Here is a 20,362-nt window from a genome sequence, read left to right as displayed (position 1 = left end):
AAATATAAATCTGATCCTGCCTCTGTTCTGAGATGCATGAAGCAGGAGTCCAAATTGACAGGCATCAGAGGAATTGTGGATTATATGCAGATTTTATATGTGCATTTTTCCAATGAGATGGTCCATTTTATTCAGAACTTCAGGGGAATATATTTCCATAGAAAAGCTGAGATCTACAGTTTGAGCTAAAGTTGTTTATCTGGGATAAAAGGGATTTTTCTTGACCTGGTTACTGCTTATGTGGCCAGTCTTTATCGTCTGCATCTCCCTCTCTGCCATCCCTCCCCAATTAACACTCCAACAATATAGAACTGCTTATGATTCCTAAAATACGCCATATGATTATATGCCTCCATGTGCTTTTGAGCATGTTGCTCCCTTTGCAATGCCTTTCCTCTTTCCTTTACCCACTTTTGTCTGCTTGTCAAATTTATCTTTCAAAATCCAGCTCCGGCAACATCTCCAGAGAGCCTTCCCTGGTTCCCTCCCATAAAGAGTTAACCAATCCCATTTATGAGCCACGTCTTTTTCTTATATAGGCTTCTGGTTTGCCCATATTTTTGCTCATAAAAAACTGAAATATTTTAAGGAGACATTTTTATTGAAGTACAACATACCTGCAGAAGCGAGCAAACCATAAACGTGCAGCAGCTCAATGATTTTTACAAAGTGAATTATACCTGTGTAACTACCCCTATGATCAAGAAATAGAACATTGCCAGGACCCCAAAACCCTCTCTTGTGCTTCATCCCAGTCCTTACATAACCCCAAACGTAACCACTGTTCTGATTTCTTTTATCATAAATTAGTTTGCCCATTTAAAAAAGTCTCATAGTCTTGTATCTAGCTTCTTTGATTCAACATTCTGGGTGTTAGACTCATCCATGTTGTTTCTAGTAATGGTGGTTTGTTGATTTGTAGGGCTGTATAGTATTCCTTTGTATGAATACACCACTTATGTATCCTTTTTCACTACTGACAGACATTTGAATTGTTTCCATTTTTAGTTACTAAGAACAAAGTTATTTTGAACATTCTTGGCTATGTCTTTCAGTTACCATGTATATGCATTTCTGTGAGGTATTATATGTCCCAAAGTGAAATTTCTCCCTTATAGGGTATGTGAATATTCAGCATTAGGAGACACTGCCAAATACTGTTCTAAAGCGGTTGGGTCACTTTATACTCCCATTAATAGTGTATGAGAGTTCCAGTTGCTCTATATTCTCACCATTACTCATCCATTTCGGTTTCCAAATTTTAGCTACTTTGGTGACAGTGTAGTAGTACCTCCCTGAGGTATATTACACCAAATTTTATTTCTGTCTACCCTTCTCAATACTGCTTTCCTTGAGGCCAGGAGATATGTCTCATTCAGCATCGTGTGTCAACATGGACAGTACCTGGCACACACAGGGTGCTAAGGAAATGTTTTTTCAGTGAACACACTGCTGGAGAAGTAATAAGGGGCTAAGAAGTCTTCCTAATGCCAAAATCAAGCTTTTTAGGTAAGTGACCATCTACATTGCCTAAGTTTAAGTCCTAATCATCAGGCATGTTTGAGTGTCCACCTACTGCCAGTATTATTCTTCTGGTATTTTCTCAAGGACTCACTAGCTAGATACTTCATAGCATTGACCAGGAATGTATACACCAGAGCTGTGACAATTCTAACCACAGAGTTAAAAGAGAGCTTGAAATACAATTGTATACCTCCTGCTTTCTGACAAAATCTAAGCCATCCAAAGCAGGGAAGAAGCTAATCCTTATTTAAAGATACCCAGTGATACAAATCAAACCCACAATGAGATACCATTTCTCACTGAGACACATTTACTAGGATGGCTATAATCAAAAAGATGGATAAAAACAAGTGTTGGTGAGGATGTGGAGAAAATGGAAATTTCATATATTGCTGGTAGGAACATAAAATAGTGTAGCTGCTTTGGAAATCAGTTTGGCAGTTGCTCAAAAAGTTAAAGGTTGAGTTACTGGAGCTTCCCTGGTGGCGCAGTGGTTAAGAATCTGCCTGCCAGCGCAGGGGACACAGGTTCGAGCCCTGGTCCGGGAAGATCCCACATGCCGTGAAGCAACTAGGCCTGTGCGCCACAACTACTGAGCCTGTGCTCTAGAGCCCGCATGCCACAACTACCGAACCCGCATGCCACAACTACTGAAGCCCACGTGACTGGAGCCCGTGCTCTGCAACAAGAGAAGCCACCGCAATGAGAAGCCCATGCACCACAACGAAGAGTAGCCCCGACTTGACACAACTAGAGAAAAGCTCAAGCACAGCAACAAAGATCCAGTGCAGCCAAAGATAAAATTAAAAAAAAATAAGGTAGAGTTACCAAAAGACCCAGAAATTCTACTCTAGGTATATACCTAGAGAATTGAAAATTTGTTCACCTAAAAACTTGTACATGAATGTTCACAGAAGCATTGTTCATGATAACCAAAAAGTAGAAATAAGCCACATGTCCATCAGCTGATGAGTGGATAAACTGTTATATATACATACAATGGAATATTATTCAGCCATAAAAAGGAGTGCTACAACATGGGTGAATCTTGAAAATATTATGCTAAGTGAAATAAGTGAGACAGACACAAAGTGAGACACATTCCATCTGTATAGAATGTCCAGAATAGGCAAATCCATAGAAACAGAAATTAGATTAGTAGTAGCCAGGGGCTGGAAGAAGGGATAAATGGGGAGTGATGGATGATGGGTGCATGTTATCTTTGGGGTGATAAAAATACACTAAAATTAGATAATGGCGATGATTGCATTACTCTGTGACTACTCTAAAAACCACGGAACCGTACACTTTTAAAGTGTGAATTTTATGGTCTGTAAATTATATCTCAGTAAAGCTGTTATACAACACTTTAAAGTGTCAAATTTTACTTTTTTTGCATACTTCTTATTTGAATTATTTGCAGTAAGCATGTATTACTCCTGCAATTTCAAAAAAAACTGAAATTGTTTTTTGGTTTTTTTTAGCCATGTGGCATGTGGGATCTTATTTCCCCTGACCAGGGATTGAACAGGCACCTCCTCCAGCGGAAGAGTGAAGTCTTAACCACTGGACCATCATGGAAGTCCCCCAAAACCAAAGTTTTTACTTTACTTTTATAAATTTATTTATTTATTTTTGACTACGTTGGGTCTTCGTTGCACTGCGCGGGCTTCTCATTGCAGTGGCTTCTCTTGTTGTGGAGCACAGGCTCTAGGCACGCGGGCTTCAGTGCTTGCGGCTCGTGGGCTCTAGAGCGCAGGCTCAGTAGTTGTAGCCCACGGGCTTAGTTGCTCTGCAGCATGTGGGATCTTCCCGGACCAGGGCTCGAACCCGTGTCCCCTGCATTGGCAGGCAGATTTTTAATCACTGCGTCACCAGGGAAGCCCAAAACCAAAGTTTTTAAAACTACGTTTATGATTTGTATTTTTTTTTCTTGTGAAGATGTTGCACAAACATATTTCTTGTCACATTAACACCTCTCCTTTTTCTCTCATCAACCCAGCCTGGTGTCCTAAAGAACTGGTGTCTTTCTTCTTTAGCTCAGCGTTCATGAAGGGAAGTGTAACCAGCTCTAACCAGAAGAATGCCAAGGAATATGATCTTGTAGTAGGACAGGGTTTCTAGGGGCATTTGGTTTATACAAGAAGAGCCTAGAGGAAAGGTGGCTGGTTCCTTCCCTCACTGTCCTCTGGAACAACCTCTTAATGAAGTTTGACTAGCCGGTGCAATATCCTTATGTTTTTTCTCTTCTGGCCTCTTGAAGAGGAAAATACAAAACAACAAATAGCAGCATAAACCATGATATTCTAGTATTACTACTGTCATCATTGATTACTTTTCAACGTTTCTTCTCCCCTTAGTTTTTTTCCTTGCTCCAATCGTTAAAAATAAATCCCTCTAATCCTGTGCTTCTCAAAACGTGGTTTCCAGACCAGCAGCATGAACATCACTTGAGGACTTGCTGGAAATGTAAAATATCGTCCCGTCCCGCATCTGCACGAGGCGTCTGACACTCTGGGGGTGGGGCCCCGCGAGCAGGGCGTTAACAAGCCCTCCAGGTGATTCTGAGGCACAGCCCCCGTTTTAACACCACTAAATAGTGCTTTTTCTTAGCCAGCAGCTTTTCAGTATAATATACAGTAGTAGGCGCTACAGATTTGCTGAGTCACCTTCCTTTCCCTTAACCCTAACCATCCATTCACCACTCTGGATTCTTTCCCCAGCCTGTAGCCTCAACATTTTCTCTCCCATCTTGGAATCCGGTTGCTCCTTTCTGAATAGCAACTCAAGTGTGCGGCTCTTTTCAATGTGTCTGGCGATTGCCAACAATACCCTTGTAAGAGATCCTCACAGCACTTCCTGGGAAGAAAGATAAGAGGAGATCATGAAAGGAGCTATTTTTGTTTAAACATTTATGGCACTTATTTTTGTGAAAATAAATGCCCCACTTCTGTTCACAAACTTGAATGTGCAAAGAGGAATTTGATTTTTAAAACACATATTCCTAGGTCTCAGATTCTGGTTTGTAGATGCAATATCTGGGGTGGAGTCTGGTTTTCCTCATTCTCACAAGCGCCCCAGGTGATTCTGAAAGTGGTGGGCTTGCTTCCTTTGAGAAACACTGCACAAAGCCAGAGAATTAGGGTGGGGCTTGCAGACCTCTCCCCTTTGCAAAGTCGACACTCTCTGGAAAATCTATACAATTAAAAAGAAAAAGTAACACGGGACCTACACCTTTCTGGAACATTTTTCATGTCTTTTAGTGGCTTAGTGCTTAGGAAGTCTTTAAATCAAGTTCTTAGACTCTCAAGATTAAAAAAAAATGTTATTAACACCTGAAGGGTAAACCATTAATGCAGGGGGAGTTGTTCTTTTAGATGTGAAAGTTATTCTTGAACAATACATATCCTAATCGTAGAAACAGTCCTGAATAAAGTACCTTTATAATATACTTATATTCTCCTAGTATGTAACTTTGAGATATATAAAGTTTTATTCCTTCTAAAGTTTGTGAGGCAGTTGTCACTTTGAAGGAAATTCTTTTTCTTCGATTATTGTTTGAAGTGGACTGTACGTATTAGTGGATGAAATGAATATATATACTATATATTGCCTGAAAGAGACCATGACTGTGCATCAGTTGCTAGGATGCAAGATGATTATCTATTCCCAGTTCAGTGTTACGTCCTGTCACACTTTCTAAGGATTGTTTTTCTGCCAGTGTCATCTCAATATTTTTACTTGTGAAGTACTGGAACAAATGACTGTAGTTTTGGTCTCATAAAATAAAACAGAGTTGCCCAACCTCAGCATTATTGGCATTTTGGCCTTAATAATTCTGTGTTGTCCTGTGTATTGCAGGATGTTTAGAAGCATCCTTGGCCTCCACCCACTAGATGTCAGTAGCACCTCCCCCTCAAGTTGTGACAATTTATAAATACCTCCAAACAAGTCAATGTCAACTTGGGAGATTTGTGTTATTCAAATATCAATATATTGGGTATAACTTTAATACCAAGGTTTTTGGAGAAAGTGTTTTCCACTTACATATTCTGCTCTCCCACTGGTTTGCTGGGAAAACCCTTTAATTTTCCTATTTCTTCAAGTGATACAGTGACCCCAAGTACCACATGGCTTTGTAGTGGGAAAAAAAGGCAAAAAGAGAAAGTATTAAAAATTCACATAAACATAGCTTTAGTCGCCTTTTTGTCAGATGGGAAATAGACAAATTTGGTTTGCTGGGACCATGGCACAGGGCTGGGCAGAAGTTAAAGACACTGCTTTGCCTTAAATTTGTTGTCTTCCTGGACCTGTTGACCTGAATAAACTACAATAATGTCAGAAAACCAAGGACGTGGGATTGGGATAACATGTTGTAGGAAGTGAGAGCACAACAGCTATGTATGTCCACCAAGTATTTCTGGTTCACCTGGTTCCCTTCCAGGCATCTGACAGGATAGCATCTCTTGGTTGGATGGGGTCATGTGACTCTTCCTGGCTAATGAGGTGCGAGCACACAAGACACAAGTCTATCTGTCTGGAGTATTTAATTGACTACTTGAGAAACCCTCGAGTTCTCTTTTCTCGTGGCATAGTAATCAGCAACACTTGAGATATGGTTTTTCCATCAGCCTGAATCTGAGTGAGCGCTGTGAGCAGAGCCCTCTGCTGAAACATGATGGATGTGTATCATTTGTTTTAAGCCAAGGATTGGCAAACTTCTTCTGTAAAGGGTGCGATAGTAGTTTAGGTTTTGCCCATCATAATGTCTCTATCACTACTACTCAACTTTGCTGTCCTGTGGCATGAAATCGGCCATGAAAAAATATGTACCTGAATGGATGTAGCTGTATCTCCCCCATCCCCAAACTATTTATAAAAGCAGACAGAGGGCCACTTGGCCCAGGGACTGTATTTTGCAGATCCCTATTTTAAGTCACAGAGGTTTCAGGATTGTTACTGCAGCATAACCTAGCCTATCTTGATATACTGTCAGCTGTGAGATGAACCCCCAAATGAGTCTTCATCATCTGTGTTGTCATCTATCCTGCTCCCTCTCAACAATGCACTTTCTCTTTTCTTCAAGCCTAATTTAACTGGCCAGAATCTTTGTTTCAGTAACTATTTCATAATGTGCTTAAGAAAGGCAGAAAAGGCCTTTCCTTCTTAACACCTAATCACAAGGCCTCTTCAGCTCAAACCTGAATCACCAAAGGTCGGCAAGTCATTGGTTCTCATATTTTAGCAGGCATCAGAATCACCCAGAGGGCACAGATTGCTGGGTTTTACCCTCAGAGTTTTTGATTCTATAGGTTTGGGAAGAATTTGTCTAGTAGTGTAGTTCATGTCTGATCTTAAAGACAGTGATCAAGTTCTAATAAAGCAGTAATTTTTTTCCCCCAAACTTCACCAGGCATACAAATTGGCTGAGGAGCTTGTTAAAATGCAGATATACCTCAGTAGATTTGAGATGGGGCCTGAGATTTTTTAAAAATTAATTAATTAATTAATTAATTAATTATTTTTGGCTACGTTGGGTCTTCATCGCTGTCCTCAGGCTTTTTGTAGTTGCGGCAAGCAGGGGCTACCCTTGGTTGTGATGTGCGAGCTTCTCATTGTGGTGGCTTCTCTTGTTGTGGAGCATGGGCTCTAGGCGCGTGTGGGCTTCAGTAGTTGTGGCACGTAGGCTCAGTAGTTGTGGCACATAGGCTCAGTAGTTGTGGCTTGCGGGCTCTAGAGCGCAGGCTCAATAGTTGTGGCACATGAACCTAGTTGTTCTGCGGCATGTGTGATCTTCCCCGACCAGGGATCGAACCCATGTCCCCTTCATTGGCAGGCGGATTCTTAACCACTGCGCCACCGGGGAAGCCCCGAGGCCTGAGATTTTGATAGTGATTAGTGGTCAGGCTGAGTACACTAATTGCTGCTAGGACCTGAAGGATTCTAATCTCCCTTTTTAGCCCTAGGCTTAGCATAGTGTTTAACTTAGTGCCAAGCACAGTTCATGTGCTTAAGTCTTGAATAACCTCAGGCCCACTTTGACTTCACTCACACCTAACTGGTTAGCAAATCCTTTTGGTTCTACTATCATAACGTATAAGGCATCCAACCACTTGTCACCACCTTTACTGTAACACTCTGACCTTGGCCACCACCATCTCTGGGCTGGATTATTTCACCAGCCTCCTAATTGGGCTCCCAGCTTCTGCGCTTGCTCCACCCTCCCTCTCACTTCTAATACACACTTGCTGTAAATTCTTTATATAGCAGCAAGAGGGTTTAAGACACAGGTTGATCACGTTACCCCTCTGCTTAAGACTATGCACGCAGTGACTCCCCATTTCACTCAGTAAAAGCCAAAGTCCTTACAATGGCCTATCAGCTTTTACCTGACTGGCCCTCTTTTATGTCTTTGACATCATCTCCTACTCTGCTCTAGCCACTGTGGCCTCCTTGCTGTCCCTTGAACCCACCAAGCACACTCCCATCTCAGATCCTGGGCACTTGGTTTTCCCTCTACCTGGAAAATTCTTCCTCCAAGATAAGTGCGTGACCTTCTTCCTCACTTCCTCCAGTGTTAGCTCAAATGTCACTCAGTAAGGCTCTTCCTGACCACCCTATTTTTTTTTCTCTACCTCTTCACTATTTACTTTTCTCCCCACTTACAATGTAAGCTCCAGGAATATAGAAATTTTTGTTTTGTTCCCAGTCCCTAGCATTACAGAGTTCCTAAGTCATAGTTAGGTACTCTATGAATATTTGAATGAATAGATAACAGACTGCAGTTAACTGGAATATCTTGAGTCTGCAGGCTGCTGCTATTTCTCTAGGCTCCCTCAGGATACACTGTGCTAACCAGTATTACTCATTTTATTCCCCAGGGAACAGCGGTTTGGTAGAATCCTTTTCTATCCCCTTTGCAGGAAATTTAAATTATAAATTGGCCATTTACTGTTGTCATACAACATTATGTTGCTGACTTTTCCACTGATTATATTCCTTTTAATACATTTTCTTCCAGCACTTGGCCTCTTTTTTGTTCACCGTCCACAGCCTTATTACAAGGCTGTAATAATTCTCTTGGAGAAAAAAAAAAAAAGATGTCTCGGTTTCATTTAACATTCTCTTAAAAGTTTTAGGTAAATCTAAAAGGAAAAAAGTCTGATTCGTAATACTCAGGCCTGTTAAGGGAGCTGAATATTATTTTTCACATGAGTCCAGAGTTTTAAGACTTTAAAAAAAAAATCCATCTTGCTCATTTCAAATGCGTTCTACAGAGACCTCCTAGGTTACCAGGTGGATTGTTTTGTGGGGGAAGTGGCAACTTGTCTTCAGACCTTTCGGGGTGCGGGAGTTTGCTTGCTCTGCATACAGAAGGAAATCTAGAAGGTGGGACTGCACCATCCACCCCCACGCACCCCTCACTTGCAGAAACCTTTGCCCCCCCGCCCCGACCCCTCCAACCCCCACCCAATAAGGGCTCTTCGCAGGGCAGTCGCCAGCTCCAGATCCAGCGGCTTGACACCTATTGTCCCCGTTTGGACGTCAAGCGACTTCGCCTGAAGGACCCTAGCTTCGATTTCACCCAAAACTGCAGGCACCGCTCTGGCAGCCTCCCGGGGGCCGTGCCGAGCTGCACCGGGCGGCCGCGCCCCAGGCCAGGGGCTTGGGCAGGCCGGGCGGGAGGCCGGGCGGGAGGCCGGGCGGGCCCTTCCCCGCAGGCGTTCGCGCCGGGCAGCTTGAGCGGCCGCGAAGGCCCCCGCCCGTGGCTTCTCCCGCCCCCTCCGCCCCAGAGGGCTGGCTGCCTAAGTCCCTCCCGCTCCCGGCTCTCCGCCTCACTAGCAGCGGCTCTCGGTGCAGCGGGGACCGGGCGCAGCGGCCTGTGCCCAAGGAGCGCACGACACTGCTCGGAACGCACCGCCACTCTTGCCCCCTCAGCCGCCCACTCGGGATCTCCAGCGGCCTCCGCGCGCGCACGGTGAGCGCCACCCCGGACCAAGGCGCTGAAGGGGAAGCGGGCCGCTGCCCGGAGTGTCCTTTACCTCCGGATCGGCTGGATCTTCGCGAGGGGCTCGCTCCTCAAGTCTCCCCCCAACCCCCACCCTGGTCATTTCCAGTGCCCTTCTTCACCCTTCTCCGCCCCTCAGCCCCGATCTCTCTCTTCCCTCCCTTCTTCCGGCCCTCCCCGGTGGGGACCGTTGCTTTGGCCGTTGGCGGCCGGCCCTGCGAGGCCCCGCCCCCGGCGCGAGCCTCGGTGCCCCGGGGCGGGTAGGCCGAGCCGGCAGCCCGCGCGGGGGAGGGGCGGGGGGAGGGGCGGGGGGCGGGGCGAGGCCCGTCCGGGCGCCCTGCTGGCGGGTCGCGCGCGCGTCCGCGGCCCCTTCCTGCCCCGGCAGCGCGCGCCGGCCCCGGTCCCGGCCCCGGCCCCGTCCCCGCCCCCACCCGCTAGCGCAAGCTCCCGCCCGCTGCGCGTTTTGTCCCGCGTCTCGCCCCGTCCGCCGCCTGACTCGCCGCTCTTGTCCTTCCTCCCGTTTTTTCTTCTCTCTCCTTACGGTCTCAAGATGCCCTCGGCCACCAGCCACAGCGGAAGCGGCAGCAAGTCGTCCGGACCGCCACCTCCTTCGGGTTCCACCGGGAGTGAGGCGGGGGCCGGGGCCGCCGCGCCGGCTTCTCAACACCCCACTACCGGTACCGGCGCTGTCCAGACCGAGGCCATGAAGCAGATTCTCGGGGTGATCGACAAGAAACTTCGGAATCTGGAGAAGAAAAAGGTGCCAGGAGTTGACGGGGAAGGGGGGGTTTGATGCTCCGACCCCGACTACCGCAGCCTTCACTCTCCCCGTCACGGACGCTTCCCCTCCACCCGGCCCCCAGCCCCCAAGCCCGTCCTCCCCAGTAAACCGGAGCTTCGTGCGCAGATAGCGGGCTCCGTGGGGAGGTGCTTGTCACCTGACCCTGACCCGGGCGCGGCGCTGGCCCCCAGGTCTCTTTATGACTCTCCTCGTGCTGGGGGCCGGGCCCTTGGCCTTTGGGACTGGGCTGTGTGAGGGTGAGGGCCTGTGCCGTCGCCGGGCGTAACTGTGCGATGGATGCCCCTCTCTCCGTGGCCGAGGCCCCATTTCTTCGAGGGGGTCAGCGGGGGAAAATGAAGAGGTCCCGGGGTGGGGGGCGTTCAGGGTCCACCCGACTGCCTCGTGGAGTTGGGGCGGCCTGCATCCTGTATCCTTGGGGCTTGTCCGCTCCGTTACCAGGTACTTGAGGCCTGCGCCGTGGCCCCTCTTCTCCATTGGGAGGAAAGTGGACGGAGGATGGCCTCTCCATCCGGCCCCTCTAGAGGAGGTCTTCGATTTGCTACTCCCGCCCCCATCTGACGGGCGGCCTTAACGTTGCCTTCTTTGTTTCAATTGTCTGGGTGCCTCCGCGAGCCTCACGCTCCACTCGATCCCGGGAAGATTTTTTGCAGCGGCTTTTTGTCCCTCTGGGACACTATAAAGAGGGATGGGAGGGAGACTACCGATCGGGACTCGGGGGAGGGGGGGTGGGTCCGGGTTAGACGGAGGGGCTCGCTGGGTCTCTGGGCACATGGAGAGCGCGTCTAACATGGCGGCGGCTGCGGGGAGAGGGAAGAGCTTTACAGGAGCTGCATTGTGAACACAAAGCGAAAGCAGAGGGGGAGGGCAGAGACCAGGCAGCCGCCCCAACTGGCCTCCCTCAACCCCCCACCAAAAAGAAAAATCGAGCCACACCCACAGTTTTTTGGATTCAGTCTTCAGCCAGTCTAGGTCACACAGTGAGGTTTGTCTTCAAGTTGGCCTTTTGTTTTATGCTTTCAGCGCAGTACTGTGCCAGCTCAGTTTAGAGGGACGTGTGTGTGTGTGTGTGTGTGTGTGTGTGTGTGTGTGTGTGTGTGTGTGTGTGTGTAGAGAAAGGGTCTTGGCAGAGTGGATAATTCAACCTTCAGTAAGGTTGGAGGTGGAAAAGGAAATCAGTAGTACAAAAATGGGGTAATTATATCTGTGACTATTAGGCAAACTTTTGCATTTTACCTTAAGAAAATAACTTTCATTTAATAGGTTCTGCTTGTCTGCCTCTAGTAAAACATTTATTATAGCATCTTGAATTTTGAAGAAGTCATTTTAAAATGTTTAATTAGCCAGACACCTAATAGTGTTACTTAAGATGTTGAGATAGTAACTACTTGGCTAAAATTTGGGCTCTGGGAAATAACTTGAAGAACACTGGTGATATTTAGTCCTTAATTATTTTAATTGCGTGTTTAATGATTCATTTTACATTTTGGGGGGAGTTTTAAAACATTTTTAGAGTTTTAAAATTCGTCTTTTGTGTGGTTTATTATAAATGAGTTAGATAATAGATTTATCAGTATTAACAAAGCAACAAAAGCATTTTAATTGTTAAGGAACTGCATTGAAATATGTAATAGGAAAAGCACGCCCAAGACCAGTGTCTTCTGAGTCTGCCATCTGATTTAGTTTTTGTAATCTGTATTTGAAATTGAGACTTAGGTACCTTTTAAAAACATCATAATGCAGCAAATAATCCTCTCAATCTGGTTGTTGCTTGAATGGTTTTTGTTTTCAGAATTCCTAAGAAATCTGTTCTTCTAGGATGGGAATCAGAAGATAAATATTAATGATGTAATATTTTAAGTGTGGACATCTTAATATAGACATTTATATTTTAATGGCTGAAAAATGAGTCTTGTAAGATGTTTATAATAAAAATCAAGCACTGATTAGCAGGTACCTTAGTTGTGAGGTGGCTGTTAGATTGTAGTATGCATCTGAAAAAATTAGAAATCTAGTTTCATAAGCCCTGTGAGGCCCTGAACCATGACAGGTCATTCACATGTATAGGTTTGTATTACTGTATATTGCCTACCCCCTCCCCCCCAATTATAGAGGAGAAAGTAATGTAATTATTATTGCAGAGATTATAGACTAGGCTAGTAAATACTGAAAAATTCCCTTGTAGTGATGGAGATTTAACGTACTACACAAAGTAAGAAATGAATTTCATATCTTTTTTTCTCAGTGTTTGGTTGCTAGATAGCGGAAATGTCAATAACTAATAGACTGAGCCACATACTTGTTAACTAGTTGAGTTGGCAGTACTGATGTTGTGGCTTAATTACTATTAAAACTATAGGTTTTACTTTTTGAGAAACTCAAGGCATTTGGGTTTTCCTCTAAGCACATCTAGTTCCTAGTTTAAATGGAATTTTTTCTATAGATGATTTACTGTATGAAAGGATTTAACTGTGCTTCATTTTTTAACAGTGAGCATTTCTAACACACCTAAAGTACGATTTACTTTACAAAGTAGTTTTGAACCTTTTTAGAAACGCTTGTGGAGTAAAGGAAGAGACTATTTATAACTGGATTCCTTTTTACTTCAGTTCCTTAAGCAAGTTATATTTGAGTTGTATTTTAGTTTTGACCTTTTGACCTAGGAGCCTTCTGGACAAAATGCCTTTTTCCAGGGATTCTAAAATCAAGTATTCTGATAAAAATTATTGCTTGATAAGTAACATCACAACGAGACATAGAGAATTGGAATAATTTTACTGTACTTCATTGAAAAAACAAAGTTATTTGTTAAGTTTTTAGTAAGTTGAGCCATTGGGGGAAAGCTAAGCATCTGTCCAGTGAGAATGCATGCTTAACTTTGATGAAATATGATCCTATTATGTAATGCAACTAAATGGCCTGGTGGTTTTTTGAAATTTGGGCTTATAAAGACTTCATGAGTGTTTAGCATAGAGAAGAAATGCAGCTATAAAAAGAGTCAAGTGTAAAACTCCATTCACCAATCTTTCAGCTGATTAAAGGACAAGTAATAATGAATTGAGTGATTGCCTAGTTTTCTTCATCAGTTTCTTGGCATAGAACTGGGCCCTAGGCTATGCAAGATGATATTTTGAAACCAAGTCTTAATTTTAACTCGAGAGAGCTCATTTATATGGTAAGATGTAATCAGTTTTGATGTAGAATAGAGGACGTTTTAATAGATGACATTTAAAATTGTTATACCCTTTGCAAATATATTAAGTTCAGACAGTGGTGACTTTGGTAGGTGAAAGATTAATCAGTGTTGTCTAACGGAATGGCCTGGCAGTTTTGTAACCAATAGGTGACCAGAAGCGATAGCCAAAGTGTACTGTTTTTCATACTTCCTGAAGTCTTTTTGCTCTTTATATCTTTGCAGTTAATTAACATTATTCTGAAAAAGGATGCTCTCCAGTGTTAGAAAGGATAACATTTCTTTCCAGAGCAATGCAGTATGCCTCTATTTAGAATTTTCAGTGCAGCTGTTGTACAGAATTCTTTTAAGTATTTTGAACAAAAAATTTCATAATTGTTTTATAAGCAAAATCTTTTCTTGGGGATAACATCTGAAGTTTTTGTTGACAGTTAAAATCTCTGATGTGTTGGTTTCTCCACTGGTTGCATGAACTATTCCTCTGCAATGCAGAGGGCAAGATTACTTTGTTTTGCATTCACCTTGTCACAGAGAAAAAAAGTATAATGCTTAATTTGTTTCTCTCTGCCTGTCTGGGTGTGCTCTGTGAGTGTGTGACATAGAGAAGTGTTTAAAATTTGAATTTGGAAAGGAAAAGGTGAATTCCGTCATGTGATAACATCACTACCTTTTCCTAGAATGAGAGTAGAATCCTAAGCATGATAATGAGAATGTATTGTCTTAACCTGGCCATATTCTTTTACTCTAGGATCATTCCCATGTGGCAGATATTTCTATCAGAATACATTTTGTGTGACTTAGAGATTAAGCATACAATTTGTCATAATTTTACGTAATTAATTTCTTAGTTTACATTTAGAACTAGATGAGGATTAGCCTAGTACTACTTCACCTTTAAAAAAAATTAATAAATACTTGCAAAAGTTTAAACTTGCAACAATATGGCCTTAATTTTATTATCATACTATTACAGAATCTAAGATATTTTAAGAGCTTAAAGCCATCTGAGAATTTATTCCAATTTATTTTACAGAAGAGGAAATTGAGATGCTCATGTAAAATGACCCAGGTTGAAATGGGTGAATTCCAAGGTCTCTTGTAATGTTTTAGAGGGATAATTAGAATTTGTAATGCTCTGCAATGTAAGTGTAATTTTTCATGTTTAAGCTGATCTTGTAGAACCAAGTAAAGCCTTTTTACTTCAGATAGTTTAGTGTTAAGAGTTCCTCTGTTTAAAAAAGCTGAAAGCAAAAGAAAAAAGCTTTTTATTTTTTCTTTGATAGACCTTTATTAACGTCTCATTGTTAAATTTGTGTTTGTAGGCTGTCTAGGTAATGGGCTCCAGCAACTAGCAGTACAGCTGAAGTCCCATTGTACCAGGTATCACTGGGACATCCCTACTGTAATGAAATGAACTCTTAAAGTTTAAACTCTGAAGTTTCTTTTTATGCTTAGGTAAGCCCCAAATGCACATTTGCCAGTCTACTCAAATTTGGTATGTTATAGACCAGAAGATTTGGGGATAGCATCACCAGTAGAGAAATCAGAGGTGTGTCAACCTTTACATCTTAATTCTTGTCTTCCAAGCTTCTGGATATTTTTTAATAATTGGTTTCTTTTGGGAGAGGAAATGAATAGTATGTATGCAGTAGAGAAGAATGAGAGGAGTAGCAGAAGAGAAGGTCAGCCAAAGTTGGAATTGTAAGGTACTTGACTTCTCATCTTTTTATTTCTCCCACTAGCTAAATACCAGTGCTTTTGTTGGATAGAGCATGAGTGTAAAAACGTAGATGAAAGAGACCTTATTGAGCAGAGTTCAGAATTGGTATTTCCTGGGGAAAGGGGAAGGTACGCTTCTCGACCATGCAGTCTGCTTCCTTTAACTTCTGTGCTACCCATTGTCTGTACACTTCCTTTACATTTTTATATTGCCTTATGTTCTTACCTTATGTATTTTTCTAAATAGGTGGTAAGCTTCTGGAGGGCAGAGACTATTACTAACATCACACCGTGCCTTGCATAGGGCATATGCTAAATCAGTATTTGCTAGTTTGGGTAAATCATTACATAGAAGTATTTGTAGCTTCATCAGTAAAACCCTGTTAAAATGGATTAATCCATGAGGGGGAAAATGCTTTTTGTACAGAGCTGTTTACTTGCACTGTTTTTTATTGAAATGGGATTTTTCCTGAAGGATTTTTTTTTTAAGTGAGTAGAGTTGATGAGTAGCCAAATAGAACACACTTATTTTAGAATGTAGGTAGTGTAAGCAAGGCCTTAGGAAGGAGGACAGATGATTGTTGGTTGGTATTTGAACCATTGTAAATTATTAGAAATTTCATTGCATTCCCCTTAATACTCTTATCCACACATAGAAATAGCTGAAATATACTTTAATCAGTGGGAAAAAATCTTTGGTCTTCATTTTAAATGAATTACAGTTCACATCTTTCTACATTTATATACTCCCAGCAGAGTATATAAACCAGTTGTACCGACTCATCCTAATGCGTAGTTTGATTAAAGCAACTAATAATTCAAAAGACATTGTTAAGATTATCTATGATCGTTTGTTTTTCTTTTCTTTTCTTTTTTGATCATTTGTTCTTCAAATGCACAAGCTTTATTTAGACTTTATAAGAATATAATTCAAAGTAGGTGATGCTGAAACTAAACTTTTTCATTTTCCTGCTAGGGTGCTTCCATTCATTCAGACTTAACTACGTATTTACTGCCATGGACAAGGAATGAAGGTTTTTACAGGATCTTTTTTTTTTTTCTCTTTTCAATTGGACAAAAATCTTGTCAAATTAAACTCCTGGTTAGCTATCTGCCTGAAAAATTATCTTACAGTGGGACCTTAGATAATATCTAGTTTAGCATCCTTTTTCTGTTCTTCAGTGTTCAGGAATCCTGCAGTCCTGACAGGTATTCATTGAACTTCTGCATTAATCATTCTTCTAGGGCCTGGTAGAATGCTCATTTCTCAGTGAAAGTCTATTTCATTTTTGGACAACTCTTTAAGTTCATGATGTTAGAGTTACATCCCTGCCACCACTGTTTAATACTTACTTTGTTTTCTGTAACAACTCAGACTTCTGCATGTGAAGGCTTCCAGCATTTGAAGAGAGCTGTTATGAATCATCAATGGATTGTACTGTATGTTCTCTCTACCTCCCTTTAAAAATTGAAGAAACTTGATTCTTACTACCTTTCCTGTCTTCTATGAATTTTACTAACAACTAAGTCTCAATTGAATTGGTGGAAGGTGAATTGGAGGCAGGGTCAGCTGCCTACCACTGTGTGGGCAAAGTCAGAACTGATGTTTCTAGGTGAAGAACAGGAATGCAGGGATTGGGGACTTGAAATAATGTGTAGAAGGGCCACTGAAGATTATGGAAAGATGAGAGGAAGAGAAATCTTTGTCTTTCTGTGTTTCCATTCGTCATTCTACAGGTTCTTTCAGTACTACAGACGTGATTTATTTGGCCTGGAGACGTAAAATAATTTAAGATATAGCTAGGCGTTCTTACCACTTTTGTTATTTTAGACTTCATTTTTAAGTATTCTGCCTCAGTTTGGAGATCCCCTTAATTGAGAACGAGTTACATAGTTTCCCAGATAGTGGAGCTAAAGATGTTCTCTCTCCTAATCTTTCTTGTTGTGACTGTTTACAGTTGTCTAGTTGAAGAATTTTTGTTTTTTTGGAGTCTATCATCTCTTTTGCCATTTCTTTTTAACTGTTTAATTTAAAAATGTTTTTAAAATTATTCATCTGTGTAATTTGTTGGTTATCACAGGAAGGAAGGAAATCTCTGGAGAACAGCTATTTTGGATATTTATCTTCTGGCACCCTCATGGCACTGCAGTGAATTTTTAAAAAACATTTCAATAAAGTAACTTTGGTGGTGATGAAAAAATCTTTGGGAAGAATGGAAGATCTGGGTGTACTGTGTTCTGGAGAAAGAAAAGGAGGAAAACAGCAGCAGGGGGGCAGAAATGAAATGTAGCGGTGGCTGGAATACAGAGTGGGCAAGTGTTGAGGCACACATAATTTTTCTGGGATATATGACCTTAGGCAAGTTATTTAATTGCCCTTTCTTTCAGTTTCCATTTAGATGAAATATGATTGATAATAGTGCCTCCCTGATACTTTAAATTTGAATGTGGTCTGTCACATAACAAATACTGTCAACTCTTATAGGCAACAGGGAAACAGGAGAGTAGGACTGGACAGCACTTGTTGGGATAATTATTTCTTAGGATTACATGACTATATAGTCTTTTGACATTTACTGGGTAATGTCTGTCCCACTGCTTTCCCATGGTTCTGCTTTAGAGACTCTGAGTAATCTGGAAAATGGCCTGATTTTTCATCTTGCTCATATGTGGTGCTATAAATGAATTTTTAATACATTTAGGCTGCTCAGTAGTTGAAAAAGGAACCCTAAATTGAATTTTCACTATAGATATTTCAAGATAGAATCTAAGAGGGGAGGTTTCAGTTATATCAATATTGTGGTAGGCTTTCTGATTAAGATACCCGATGCTAGAAAAATGACTACATTCTCCTGAAAAAAAAAAAACTTAATATTCATTTTATGTGGATGATATGGGTAGTTAACAAATTTGTCTTTATCACTTTATAAGTTAGGAACCATGTTCTAGCTTAGGGAAGAAAAAAAGCTGTGTTTGTCTGGAGTCCTTTACTCCTGTCTTTGCTTCTCTGTTTTTGTTGGGGTTAATGCTGGATCTGTCAGTTTGACAAGCAAGTCCTTATTTATGTAGTGACTAAGTTCATACTACCAATTTTAACCCCAAATGAACAATTCTTCTACTTGTATTTAATGCATAGATCTTTATTTTGGCTGCACAGAGGTCTTCTTGCATCCCTTTTTGATGACAGTATTCCATGAAGATGTGTACTATGAAGCTGAGTTTCACAAAGTAGCTGCTTTCTCTGTTTATTTACCTCTTAACCTTCCAGTTATTGCTGTGTGACAGATTACTCTAACACTTACCTCATCGCATCATGAGCACAGAAGATGCCTGTCAGGGATCCAGACAGGGCATGCAGTGGGGTTGACCTGTACTATGATGCCTGGGGCCTCAGCTGGGAAGACTCAGCCTTGTTTACTCACATGTCTGATGCCTGGGCTAGGATGACTTAACACTAGGATTGCTGACCAGAATTCTTATATGAGACCTGTCTTCATGGCTTAGCTTCCTCATAGCATGGAAGCCTCGGGGTTATTGAACTTATTATATGATGGCTCAGGGTTCCAAACATGATTGGTTTTAGTGACCAGCAAACAGGGTAGAGATGCAGTGCTGTTAATGACTCAACCCTGGAAGTCATACGGGATTACTTCCACTGTACACTGTTGGTTGGCGTCCACTCAATAAAATGGCAGAGGAATTGGATTAGTTCTTAATGGGGAAGTGCCAAGGTCACATTGTAGAACAGTATGTGGGAGCCATCTTTAGAAAATGTAATCTGCCGTAGATCTCTGGGTTAGATGAATAGTAAATTTCCTATTGTGTGGAAAATTGGAGCTTTTCTGCTATAGGATATCTTGTCTTAGGATAATATAGATTCATACTCAAGGATTATTATAGGTGAAAGTCCTGACAATATCCTGAAATCTAACAATCTTAACATCTTTTATATAGCCCAAGATTTTAATTTTTTATTATATGTCTATTGCAGAATATCTAAGTGTACAAAAAAAGGAAAAAGATTCCACCTATAATTGTACCACTCAGGTACCACTCTTTTTTCAGGTCCCATTCTTAACATTTAAAAAAATCTGTATTTTTCATACATATATGTGTGTGTATATATATATATATATATATATATATATATATATATATATATGAGCATTTTTCAGGAGTTTTAAGTTCTCAAGACATTAAATGACAAAGTTAAAGCTAGGTATAGGGCTTGCCTGGTGGTGCAGTGGTTAAGAATCGGCCTGCCAATGCAGGGGAGGGACATGGGTTTGAGCCCTGGTCCGGAAAGATCCCACATGCCACGGAGTAACTAAGCCTGGGCACCACAACTACTGAGCCTGCGCTCTAGAGCCGGCAAGCCACAGCTACTGAAGCCCGTGCGCCTAGAGCCCATGCTCCGCAACAAGAGAAGCCACCGCAATGAGAAGCCCGCGCACCGCAACGAAAAGTCCGCTCGCCACAGCTAGAGAAAGCCTGCGTGCAGCAATGAAGACCCAATACAGCAATAAATAAATAAATAAATAAATAAATTTATTATTATTTTTTAAAAGCTAGGTATATAAAACTATCCCTTGGGCTTCCCTGGTGGCGCAGTGGTTGAGAGTCCACCTGCCGATGCAGGGGACACGGGTTCGTGCCCTGGTCCGGGAAGATCCCACATGCTGTGGAGCGGCTGGGTCCGTGAGCCATGGCCGCTGAGCCTGCGCTTCTGGAGCCTGTGTTCCGCAACGGGAGAGGCCACAGCAGTGAGAGGCCCGCGTACCGCAAAAACAAACAAACGAACAAAAACAACTATCCCTTGTGGGATATGTAGGACATTCACTGTGTATTAATGTCCTGGTCTAACAACAGTTTCCTTGAAAAATGTATAATACCATAAAAAGGGAAGATAATAAATGCAAGGTATAAGCTAATAGTTTTTCTTTTGCCTAGTTGCTAGAATTTTAACTGTGTACTGACACTAAATTTCAGGCCCCCCTTCTGTTTGAATATCTTCTTTTTTAAATTTTTTTTTATTTTTTATTTATTTTTTATTAGTCTCTGCTTTACAACAAAGTGAATCAGTCATACATATACATCTGTTCCCACATCCCCTCCCTCC

At 42.1% G+C, this 20,362-nt stretch overlaps 1 protein-coding gene across 1 annotated transcript in view; it reads left to right on the top strand.

Annotated features, from left to right (window-relative positions):
* The first annotated feature begins 9,312 nt into the window (after positions 1–9,312).
* The window catches only part of CAPRIN1 (cell cycle associated protein 1), a 34,993-nt gene continuing 23,943 nt past the window's right edge, over positions 9,313–20,362 (top strand). The window contains exons 1-2 of the mRNA XM_082627288.1: positions 9,313–9,502; positions 10,083–10,292. Of these exons, the coding sequence (XP_082483414.1) occupies positions 10,083–10,292 (210 nt within the window). The 5' untranslated portion in view covers positions 9,313–9,502. The remainder of the gene's footprint in view (positions 9,503–10,082; positions 10,293–20,362) is intronic.

The sequence above is a fragment of the Mesoplodon mirus genome, assembly GCF_964341445.2.
Source record: "Mesoplodon mirus genome assembly, chromosome: 7".
NCBI classification, from domain to species: Eukaryota; Metazoa; Chordata; class Mammalia; order Artiodactyla; family Ziphiidae; genus Mesoplodon; species Mesoplodon mirus.
This window is presented reverse-complemented; position numbering and strand designations above follow the sequence as displayed.